Here is a 12,255-nt window from a genome sequence, read left to right on the forward strand (position 1 = left end):
CAAACTGACAGCTGAGAAGTACGGCCCTCGGTGGTGATGCAGCAGAGGCGAGGCGATCTGCAGGCGCACAGAGATGACATACATTTTCTGCCCTTTCTCCAGGCAGCCATTTTGAAGCAGAAAACCAACATGGGAGCGCGACAGAGCAAGGGCACCACTTCTGCTGCTTTCTCCTGCCACGACACAATCCGGGCACTTCGGGCAAAAAAAATTGCTCCGTTCTTAGATTCCAAGCATCCTGTAGGAAGAGGTTCATCTTGAGTGGAGTGTAAAAGTGAAATTTAGCCTGGCTTATGCTTAAAATAGGCAGTTGGCATTCGAAGGTCAAAAAAAAATCCAAATCGCTGAGTCCGTTATTGTTTGGAGCGGAGTGTGAAATTATTGATTATAATAGCTGTAACCTCTGTGGGATATCCATGAACATGTTTTGTCAATGTCAGCAGAAAGTGCACCGAAGGAACTGAGTAACAGTAACATTATAATAGGAGATATCAAGATGACGAAATGCATGATCAGCTTTGCAGTTACTGAATCGCACACTGGATCTTTTGGCCTTTATTGAAAATAATATAGCAAATTTTAACTGTTTTAGGCCTGTGACGTTGCTTTGAAGGCCTCTGTCTCTGACTGTGAGGCTAATGGAGCATCTGCATGGTTTCAACTTCACACCAAGAAGGTGTAAATCCACATTTGCCAATTGGAACACTGAACCTGGAGAGGTGACAGAGGAGGCTGGTGTTGGGGGAATGAATGCTTGTGCCACAACGCTATCCTCCTTGTGGATGATTGCACACGTTCTAAGGCATTTCAAGGGTGCGCTACAATAAAAATGAGCACTGGAACAAAAGAGGAGACATCGGTACAGATGACCATAAACTTTGTCAAAGAATTAAAGCTTTAAGGAATGGCTGAGATCGAGGCAGAGAGGTTTTTGGCAGGGATTTCTAGACCTTAAAGTCATCTGGGGTAAATTTAAAAGGAGTGAGGGAAGGCACAGGAAGGTAACGTTGGAGGAATGCAGGGATTTTAGTGTTGTAAGGCCGGAAATTAAATTTGACCCTCTTCTGTGGCAGGATTCAAATCCAAGCCCCAGAACATGACGTGAGTCTTCTGGAGTAACAGTCCAGCAATAACAGCACTCGGCCATCACCTCCCTTTCTGAGCCATGACACGTTGATATCGCAGAGTAAAGGGTTTTGGTGATGGAGAGGATATGGGGGTCAGGAATGCTACTTGCACCTAGCCAGAATGCTAATGCTGCAATAAGTCTGGTTCGGTTTGAGACAGTGGCCACAGACAGGCCTACAATTGGTGACCAGGAAGCAGTCTGTGGGGAAACGGCTTCAGACTTTTTAATGTTTGTTTGATTTGAAGGGCATTTTTTTTTGTCAGACCCGGCAATGTGACAAATTGGAGGCAGCCAAGTGGTGGTGACAGAGAACCACATGATATGAGGGCATAAGTGAAAATCTCCTCCATGTTGTCAGATGTGGCAGTTTAAAACCGATATGTGATTGTTAACTGTGAGAGGTTAGCTCACAGCTTTTTAGTTAACAATGCGAACCTTTATATATTCCAGCACCAGATTCTCTTGCCCCTTTACTGTTGTTGAATGCAGCCTCTGCTTCTCAATATTTTTTCACTTTTATTTTGGCTTTCAAAAATTCATTTTGAAAATCCACCATTGGGGTTTTCACAAACAAGATTGCACGACCCTTTTGATCAAAGTGAGGACAGATTTGTGTTCATCAGTCACTGTAGGTTTGCAAACCTTTTGATTTATACAGAGCAAAACCGTTTCTGCCAAATTTTGCACTTGACCTCGTTTGCCCACAATGATCTGATCAGCAGAGGCTTTGCGTTTCTCTCAATATTTCTGGCTAATTGAAAGGGAGAAATCAATCCACAGTGTGCAAATTCCAACAGCAAATCAAAGAAACCTGGCAGAAGAATCTCTTCAGGCCCGAGGGAGGAGAAAACAGATGCAGCTTTGATTTGGAGAGTCTCTGGGTCATAGGGACTGTGAGACCGGGCACGGGGACATTGAATGCGAGGGCCTGCAGAGGTATTGGCTGATCTATCTGCTGAGAGAGAGACCCATTAATCCGCAGCACTTTTGGGAGGTATTGCTTCAGAAACCTAGAAGTAGCCAAAAAGGAGCAGGAGAAGGCCATTCAGCCCTTTGACCCTGTTCTGCCATCCCTTATGATTGTGGCTGATTGTCCAGCGTGGTACCTTGTTCCTCGTTTTCTCTTCGCACCCTTTGGGGACCATTAGAGCAATGAATAATGGGGGCTGGAGAGGACAGTGTGTGTGGGGCTTAATGTGACTACACTGAGAGAGCATGCAGTAGAAGAGGAGAATAAAACCACAGAACATTGGCATATAAGAGCTCCTTGTGGATGTTGGTTTGCTTACGGACACTGCCATTTTATCCCCAACACTCTCAGACTGTGCTCAGGGTAACCACATCAGAGAGTTGGGATTTTTGGGTACTGCACTTCAGGAAGGGAAAAGTTGGCTTTTTTCCTCTGGGAAGTGGTTGGAGGTGTGGTGGTTGGAGGATGTTGGTGGTGGCGGATGGATGCAACTTAACATCAGCTCCAACAGTACCAGGGCTATAAAGGTTCATTTAGCAGACATGCTTGATATAACCAGTTGAGGAGAAATCTAATGGAGTTGGATTGGCGTAGTCATCGAGTCATACAACACGGAAACAGACCCTTTGGTCCAACCAGTCCATGCTGACCATAGCCCCAAACTAAATTAGTTGCACATGCCTCTGTGTTTGGCCCATATCGCACCAAACCTTTCTTATTCATGTACTTATCCAAATGTCTTTCAAACATTGTAGATGTACCCCCTCCTCCACTTCCTCTGGAAGCATATTTCACACATGAATCACTCTATTTTTTTAAAAAAATTGCTCCTCATGCCTTTCTTTTTAATACCTTTCTCCTGTCACCTTTAACAATATGTCCCCGGTCCTGAACTCCCCCAATCGAGGGAAAAGACATCTGCCGTTCATCTTACCTATAGCCCTTCATAGATCCATAGCATAACCGAGAAAGGTGTATTAACCCAGCAGAGAGGGCAACGGAAGTCCTTTATGCATTAACAGGATGAGGGCATCGCTGAGCAGGCAGCATTTCTCGCCCATCTGTAATTGCGCAGAGGGCAACTGAGAGTCAACCATATTGCTGTGGGTTCTGGAGTCACATGTAGGCCAGACCAGGTAAGAATGGCAGCTTCCTTCCCTAAAGGACAGTAGTGAACCAGGTGGGGTTTTCCCTCGACAATTGACAATGGATTTGTGATCATCGTTAGATTTTTAATTTCCAGATGTTTTTATTGAATTCAAATTCCACCGTCTGCCGTGGCAGGATTACGAACCTGGGATCCTAGGATGTTGTCTGGGTCTCCGAATTAATAGTCTAATAATGATACCATGAGGCCATCACCTCCCTAGGTGTACAAAAATAAATTTCCCTGATTATATAAAAACATCAACGCATTTTAGCACTTATGCGAGGGTACAACTAAAACTAAACACATAACTAAAATTAGATTATGCCATAAACCTGTTTGCATTGTGAAATATTTTCAAATTAAATACTTTTATGATTTCTTAATTTAGCGTATACAAATCTTTTAAAATCTACAGCAATGTAAGTAATTGCACAGATCAGCATTTAGTAAATGGAAACAATGAGACAGCAGAATAAAATTAACAAAAAAACACTTGATTTTTGGACAACAAAGCCACTGAGGATGCCCTCAAATGATAAGCATCAAGGTTTATCACTTTCCACACAAAGTGCAGACAGCTTTCCTTGCAGCATTTTTTTTTGCAGCTCATTCTTCATGTTGTTCGGCCACGAAAATGACCTCTCGCCCCACAAGACACGAAAAGAGCTGCAGTATTGCTTCCACATCAGAGAGAGCAAACCGCATCTTCACTGAGGTGTTGACTCGATGCAGATCCTGGGAGCCCTTTTTTTTAAAAAAAGAAACAAGAAACAAATCGATCGTAGAATGTAAGTGTCACAAAGTGGGCCAATGCATTTGATGGTAGGGCCCTGGGTGGTGTCAAGCAGAGGGACCTAGAGGTTCAGGTGTGTCATTCTTTGAAGTTTGCGGCGCATGTAGACAGGGTGGTTAAGAAGGCATTTAGCACACTTGCCGTCATTGCTCAGACCTTTTGAGTGTAGGAGTTGGTACGTTTATGTTGAGGTTGTGCAAGATGTTGATGTGGCCTCTTCCGGAATACTCTGTCCAGTTGTGGTCACCCTGTTACAGGAAGGGTATTACTAAGCTAGAAAGGGCTCACAAGAACTTTACCAGGATGTTGAGAGGTATGGAAGGCTTGAGTTATAAAGAAAGGCTGGGACCTATTTCCCTGGAGCACAGGAGGTTGAGGAGTGACCTTCTCGAGGCTCATAAAATTTTGAGGGGTATAGCTGGGGTTAATGGTAGGCATCTTTTCCCCAGTGTGGGGAATTTCAAGACTAGGGGGCATATTTTTAAGGTGAGGGAGAGTTTTAAGAAAATAATCAAGGCCAGCTGTTTTGTAGAGAGTGGTTCACGTATGGCATGAACTTCCAGAGAAAGTGGTGAATGTGGACACAGTTATAATGTTTAAAAGACACTTTAAGTACAGGGATAGGAAAGGCTTGGAGGGATATGGGCTAGGAGCAGGCAGGTGGGACTAGGTGAATTTGGGATTATGGTTGGTATGGATTGGTGGACTTAAGGGTCTGATTCCATGCTATACGACTACGACTGCCCATCCCTAGTTGCCATTGAGAAGTGGTGGTGAGCTGTTTTCGTGAACAGCTGCAGTGTTGGTATTGGGAGACCCGCAGCATTGTTTGGAAGGGAGTTCTAGGATCTTGACCCAGCACCTCTGAAGAAATGGTGAATTAATTTTAAATCAAGATGAGGTCTGATTTGAGCAGGTAGGGGTTGAACTTGTAGGTGGTGGTGTTCCTTTATCTGAATAATGTTCTTTGATATAAATTTGGAAGTGCTTCATTTCTCCAGTGAGAGTACATTGTCAGGGTAAATTTCATCAGGAGCTTTACACCTTCACGCATCTATTCTGTCAAGGCGAAAAAAAGTTGCTTGCAATAATTTCTTTTTCCTTTTTTAATTTGGTTTGGAGTGCGTTGGTTGAAGGAGCCACTTGGAGAAAGTGTTTAGACAGCATTAGGTGAGAGAACACAGAGATGAGGATGAATTCTTTCTCTCAGACCGTGGCAAATCTTTGTAGCTCTTCACCACAGAGGGCTGCCGAGGCTGGGTCGTTCAGGATATTTGAGACTATAGACTCAGACTTTAAATCAGTAAAGAGAATCACTAAAAGATGTAGGGTGCCATGGTGGCTTAGTGGTTAGCATTGCTGTCTCTCAGTGCCAGAGACCTGGGTGACTGTGCAAACTCCACACAGACACATTCTCCCTGTGTCTGCATGGGATTCCTCTGGGTGCTGTGGTTTCCTCCCACAGTCTGAAGATGTGCAGATTAGGTGGATTGGCCGTGCCTAATTGCCCATTGTGTTCAGATTAGGGGGATGGGTCTGGGTGGGATGCTCTCAGATTTGGTTTGGGCTGTAGGGCCTGTTTCCATGCTGTAGGTGTCTATGATTTGGAAAGTGGAGTTGGGGTTTGTCATATCAGTCATGTGACTCATTGAATGACAGAAAAGACAGTGGTTTAAAAGAACTTTAGACTTAGTCGCAGTCTCATTATTCTCCATGCCCTGCAACTCTTCCCTTTTTCTCTAAAACCCTTTTGAATCTGCCCTCAACAGATTTTCGGGTAGCGTACTCTGTCATTGTAATCCAGTGATGATTCCTCATTGAACTATTTTATTTACTCATCACCTTAAAATTAATGTACGCTGGCCTTTGACTGGTGGAAACATTTTCTCCTTATTGACATAATCTACCACCTTCAGAATGTTGAACAGCTCGATTAAATCTCCCCTTAGCCGCCTCCGCTTGAGAGAGAGAGCAACCCCAATTTCTCCATTCACTCTGTGTAATAAGGTCCCCTCTTCAATGTTACCATTCTGCTGTGCACTCTCTCCAAGTGTAGACATCCTTTCTAAATTGCACCTCCCAGAACTGCAGAGGGTTTGGCTTGTGACTTATCAGCTTCAACATGATTAATATTATTCTGTCTTGCTCACTCCTGCAGGCCGTCCACCTCACCCATGCAAGCTTCCAGATCGATGCCTATGGCTCCACCTTTATCCTCGATGTTACACTGAACCAGTAAGTATCAATTTGCACATGGAAATTGTCTGTCTGGGATGCACTGGTTGTTGGTAGATGCTCTTTCCCTTCACTTATGGATGAAGTTTACTGGTTATGGGTTTGTGTGGAGTTGTTACTAGAAAGCTCTTCAAGGCAGAACTGTAATTCTTGTTCCTCGTGAAGGGGTTTTTGGATACCATTGACCAGAAGCTGAACCGGACTAGCTATATGGACAAAAGTCTTACCAGAAAGTGAGATGACTGGTGGTGGAGGGTCACCATGCCTCATGTGAGGGGAGAGGTTGAGGAGAGCCCTAGCCATATAAACACTGTGGCAACAAGGGTAGCTCCAAAGTTAGGAATCCTGCAACGAGTAGCTCCCCTCCTGCCTTCCCAAAGTCCACCATCTACTAGGTGCAAGTCAGGAGCGCGACAGAATACTCTCCACTTGACTGGACGAGTGCAGCTCCAGCAACACTCAAGAAGCTTGACACCATCCAGGACAAAGCAGCCTGCCCGATTTGGCTCCACAACCACAAGTATTCACGCCCTCCGCCACAGACGCTAAGTAGCAGCGGTGTGTGCTGTCAAAAGCACTTCTCTGCTTTCAAACTGATGTCCAATGCCAACGCAAAGTAGAGCGGAGCCGCTGTATGGCATTGGTGCCCAGAATGGCTCAGTGGAAGCCAGGTAACAGCTCAATAGGGCACAAAGTTACAGAAACCGAGCATAACCAATTGTTTTTCTGTGCCATTACGGATTTGCCTAATTTATGTCTGTGAAAAGCCAATGAGAAGACTGGGGAGAAAAAACCAGAAACAGTAGTTAGAGTACCAGTGCTGAGAACGGATGCCTGTTATGATCACTAGGGAGTTGTGGAGGGATAAAAATTTCCTTTACGGGATGGGGGTGCGTGGTGACATATGAATAGGGATCAGACACATGCAACACTCGATTGATCACATGCTTTGGGTAAGAATCACCTGTTGTACTATTGGCCAATTACTGTAGTTGATCATTAAACTTGAAAGTGGGTGGGGTGGGTGTCTGGGCGTCTGGGGGTGGAAAGGGAAGGTAAAAGTCTACGGAATATAATGGCCAGTGGGGTAACAACATAGCAGGTTAACATCTGTGGAGGTGGATTCAATTATGCGGAAAGGTGTGGGGGAAGGAAAAAAGATATGAAAAGAAAGGAGGACTTGGAAGAAGTTATTAAAGTCTCCAGCGCACAAAATAGAACCAGGTGTTTGGAAAGGGTTAGAAATCAAACTTCAAGCACACAGGATAAACAAATGACTTTGAGAATACAGACAGTTAATACAGGGACTGAAGGTGTTGTTTCTGAATGTATGCCGCAAACAAAATAACATAAACAAGCTTGTGGTGCAGATCAAAATTGGCAGGTTATGATGTGGCGGGCATCACGGAGACGCAGCTGCAAGGGGCTCAGGACTGGGAGCTAAACATCCAAAGATATACATTCCATCAATGGCAGGTGGGCATAAGGAGTGGGGTTGCCTTCTTAGTAAGAAGTGAAATTAAATCAGGAACAAGAAATGAAGTAGGGTCAGATGATGTAGAGTTGAGGAACTGCAAAGGTAAAAAAAAATCATAATGGAAGAAATGTACGGGCCTCCGGACAATTGTCAGGATTTGGGGCACGGGATACACCAGGAGATAGAAAAGGTATGTAAGAATGGCAAGGTTAAAGTGATCATGGGGGATTTCAATATGCAGATGGACTGGGAAAATCAGGTTGGTAATGGATCACAATAAAAGGAATTTATGCAATGCCTAGTAGATGGCATTTTGGAGCAGCTTGTGTTGGAGCCCATGTGGGAATGGGCAACACTGGATTTAGTGCTGTGCAACAGGGCAGACTCTAAGGGAACTCAAGGTGAAGGAACTCTAAGGAGGCAATGACCATAATACGATAGAACTTAGTTTGCAATTTGAGAGGGAGAAGATGGAATTAGATGTCACGGTCTTATAGTTGAATAAAGGCAACTACAGAGGCATGAGGCAGGAGCTGATCAGAATTGACTGGGAGAGGAGCCTAGCAGGAAGGACAGTAGAACGTCAATGGCAAGAGTTTCTGGGAGTAATTTGGGAGACACAAAAATCCATCCCGAGGGGAAAAAGAAACATACTAAAGGGAAGATGAGGCAACCATGGTAGAAAGGGAAGTCAGGGATAGCATAAAAGAGAAGGCATATAATGTGGCGAAGGTCAGCAGGAAGCCAGAGGATTGGGAAGTTACAAAGACAAACAGAGGACAATGAAAAAGGAAATAAGGAGGGAGGAGATTAAACATGAGGGCAAGCTAGCCAGTAATATAAAAGAAGATCGCAGGAGTTTCTTTTGATTATGTATAAGGGAAAAAGAGAGGCAAAAGTGGACTTTAGGTCGCTGGAGAAGTAGTAGTGGGGAACAAGGAAATGGCTGAGGAACTGAGTAAGTACTTTGCATCAACTTTTATGGTCGAAGACACAATTAATATCCCAAATATTCAAGAGTCGGTTGTGGGGGTTTGCAGGGTGAGGTGGACCACAACTTTTCATGTTATACATTAATGATATAGATGAAGGAACTGAAGGCATTCTTGCGAAGTTTGCAGATGATACAAAGATAAGTGAGGAACAGGTAGTATTGACAAGGCAGGGAGGCTGCAGGAGAATTTAGACAGGTCAGGAGAGTGGGCAAAGAAGTGGCAGATGGAATACAACGTGGGAAAGTGTGAGGTCATGCACTTTGGTAGGAAGGATAGGGGTATGGACTATTTTCTAAATGGGGAGAAAATTCAAAGTGCAAAGGAACTTGGGTTCTGGTCCAGGATTCTCTCAAGGTAAACTTGCAGGTTGAGTCAGTAGTTAGGAAGGCAAGTGCAATGTTGGCATTTATTTTGAGAGGACTTGAATAACAAATCAGGAATGTATTTCTGAGGCTTTATGAGATCAGGCCACATTTAGAGTATTGTGATCAATTTTGGGCCCCATATCTCAAGAAGGATGTACTGGCTCTGGAGTGGGTCCAGAGGAGGTTCACAAGAATGATCCCAGGAGTGAAATGTTTGAGGACTCTGGGTCTCCATCGATGGAGTTTAGAAGGTTTTGGAGTAGATCTGTGGCTTGGGTTGTGGGTGTTGAGGCTGGTTGGCTCACCGAGCTGGTTTGTTGTCCCGCACATGTTTTGTTACCATGCTTGGTAACATCCTTAGCGCAGCCTCCGATGAAGCATTGGTGTGTTTTCCCATCTGGCTTTTAAATTTTGGGGTCCACTGTGATGGATTGGGGGGGATCTAAGTGGAACTTGCAGAATACTGAACGGTCTGGACAGAGTGGACGTTGGGAAGATCTCTCCATTGGTAGGAGAGACTAGGACTGGAGGGAACAGCTTAAGAGTAAAGGGAAGACCCTTTAGAGCGGAGATAAAGAGTTACATCTTTGGCTATTGAGGTGGTGAATCTATGGAATTCATTGTTGCAGAAGGCTGTGAAGACCAGGCCATTGATTACATTTTAAGACTGAGATAGATAGATATGTTCTTAAATGTCAAGGGGATCAAGGGTTATGGGGAGAAAGTGGGAGAGTAAGTATGGGGGATGACAAGGTGTGGAGTTGGATGAACACAGCAGGCCAAGCAGCATCTTAGGAGCAGGGTGCTGCTTGGCCTGCTGTGTTCATCCAGCTCCACACATCGTTATCTCGGATTCGCCAGCATCGGCAGATGCTATTATCTCTGAGTAAGTATGGGGAGTAAGTTGAGAAACTTACCAGCCATGGTTGAATGACAGAGCAGACTTGATAGGCTGAATGGCCTAATTTTGGCTCTGGTGTCTCCTTAAAATAGCTGTAATCGACTTACTGCCTGTCCCCTAGAATTTGTTTTAGAATGACAAGTGTTCAGTTGGTCTCTCAAATCAACAAAAATTCTGTTTACAGTGCTGTCAACACTCAGATGTTCAGGTGGTGGCTTTGTTGGGAGCACCTTCCTCTCAAAGCTCCAGGTTCAAGATGGAGCCCTTGACCCTGACTGTGCCCGAGCCCTGGACTGAGATCGCACAATGTTCTTGACTGACAGTAGCCACCTCCCCTCGACTTCCTGCTGTGACCTGACTGAGAACTCCTCCCCGAGACATTGAGACATGTCCAATCAGTTGAAGCACATGCACGTGCATTGTGTTTGTTGTGCGCACTGCTGGTCTGTGCTGTATGACTAATATTGACATAACAGTGACATGTCTGCCCCCTTAACAGATCATGGCTGACCACAAGCTTCCCAGTTCTGTGTCTACGCTAAGCAGCCACGCAAAACCAAAATACTGTCAGCCTGCAATGACAGGCAGAGGGGGTGAAAGAACCATAAGACCAGGCAAGGCAGGGATGCTGTGAGGATTGAAGGACACATAAAGTGAGTAAATGTTAAGAAAGCAGGTGAGCTGTAAGATGCTCCTTGGTCAAATCCATGAGTTGGATGCCTGTCCCTGTGGGTAGCAACATGCCAGGGAGAGTGCCAGTGCACTCCAAAGTGGAGTTTGGAAGTACATTACTGTACTATACGTGGATGGGAGATGTGAGGCTGGACCTGATGCTAAGGTCCATGGACGGAGGGTGTGCGCGGGGCACTGCCCGCGAGCTGCACTCTGAGATGTCAGTGAGTGGTGTCCAAGATGGAAGCCTGGAGGAGCCAGCAGCGACATGGAGACTCTGACTGTCCTGTCAGGAGTTGCCTCGTCTGTTTTCGAGCCAGAGGGTGGGAGACTGGGAAAATGCCATGCAAATGAGCTGAGATGAGATGATAAGGAGACGTTAACACATGCTAATGCTGCAAGTTGACCTCTCACTGCTCCTTGGTGAGAATCTCATCTCACTGATCAACACATGGTAGGAAAAATGAGACCTTCTGGACTTTAAGTCAAGCCTCCTTGCTGGCAATCTCCAGTGATTTTTTTTTTTTCCCCCCCAACATTCCCGCTGTTGCCCAGTTGTTCAGGGCCTGGGAAGATTCTACCCCATGTCTGAGATGCCTTGGAAGAGGCAATGTCCCACCACTGGGGCTGCAGTACAGCAGTGGTTCATGTTGATCTGCAGTTAGAGTGCATTTCCTAATGTTAAAACCAAATGGTCGTAGTGCAACATGCAATCAGTCAGCTATAATACCCACAATGCCCCAAACTGCTTTGTAGTCAATGACTGACTTCTGAATTGCAGTCACACATGGGTTTGGGGCCTACTCAAGAAATGCAAGCAGAAAATCTACACCGACATTTCCAGTATGCTGCTGAGGGAGTGCTGCATTATTTCACACTATTTGGGATGAGATATTAAATCGATACTCTGTCTGCTCTCTCTGGTGACCTTAAAGGATCTCATGATGCTAATTTGCAGAAGGGCGGGAGCATTGTCCTGCTCATACTGGCCATTATTTATCCACTAACCAGTACCACTCAGACAGATTACTCAGCCTTTCATCTCATAGATGGCTGTGTGTGATTGGCTGTGCCATTTATTACAATTCAATATTAGTTTTGCTGCAAAGTCAGACTTAATAGTGAGAGATACTGGAACAACAAATGATCCTGTCTGGTCCTGTAGTGTAGAGAGAGAGACAGACAGACAGACTGAGCTATTGTATCCATTAAAAATATGGATTATTCCTACGGCTTTCAGAATCAATGTGTTGAGATGGAAGTAAAATTATTTCTTTGCAATTTCTGTCTCAATCAGCCAGAATCCTGTCATAGTGCTGCAGAAATAGTGAATCAGGATTGAGCCTTGGACAGAAGACTTCTTTGTTTCATTTATCTGTCTGTGTTTGCTGACCGAAGTAGGTCATTCAGATCCTTCTGGATTTTGTGAGAAGAATCAGGTACTGTAATTTGCAGTGAGTGGAAGAAATCGAAGTTTCTCCTCCTAGATCCATGGTGGCAAAAAACAATTAGCTTAGTTGGTGAGCTTAGAGTTTTACAGTAGCAAACTGGGTAAAACGATCTAGCAT

General features: G+C 44.8%; 1 protein-coding gene across 7 annotated transcripts in view; it reads left to right on the forward strand.

The window, feature by feature from the left end:
* The window catches only part of LOC125454098 (disintegrin and metalloproteinase domain-containing protein 23-like), a 153,464-nt gene that overhangs the window by 13,139 nt on the left and 128,070 nt on the right, over positions 1-12,255 (forward strand). For all 7 annotated transcript variants that reach the window (XR_009445923.1, XM_048534444.2, XM_048534439.2 and 4 more), the window contains exon 3: positions 6,201-6,277. Coding sequence is in view for 6 of the 7 variants with exons in the window: in XM_048534444.2 (XP_048390401.2) it covers positions 6,201-6,277 (77 nt within the window). In the remaining variant the exon portion in view is untranslated. The remainder of the gene's footprint in view (positions 1-6,200; positions 6,278-12,255) is intronic.

This window comes from Stegostoma tigrinum, chromosome 7, assembly GCF_030684315.1.
Source record: "Stegostoma tigrinum isolate sSteTig4 chromosome 7, sSteTig4.hap1, whole genome shotgun sequence".
Taxonomy (NCBI): Eukaryota; Metazoa; Chordata; class Chondrichthyes; order Orectolobiformes; family Stegostomatidae; genus Stegostoma; species Stegostoma tigrinum.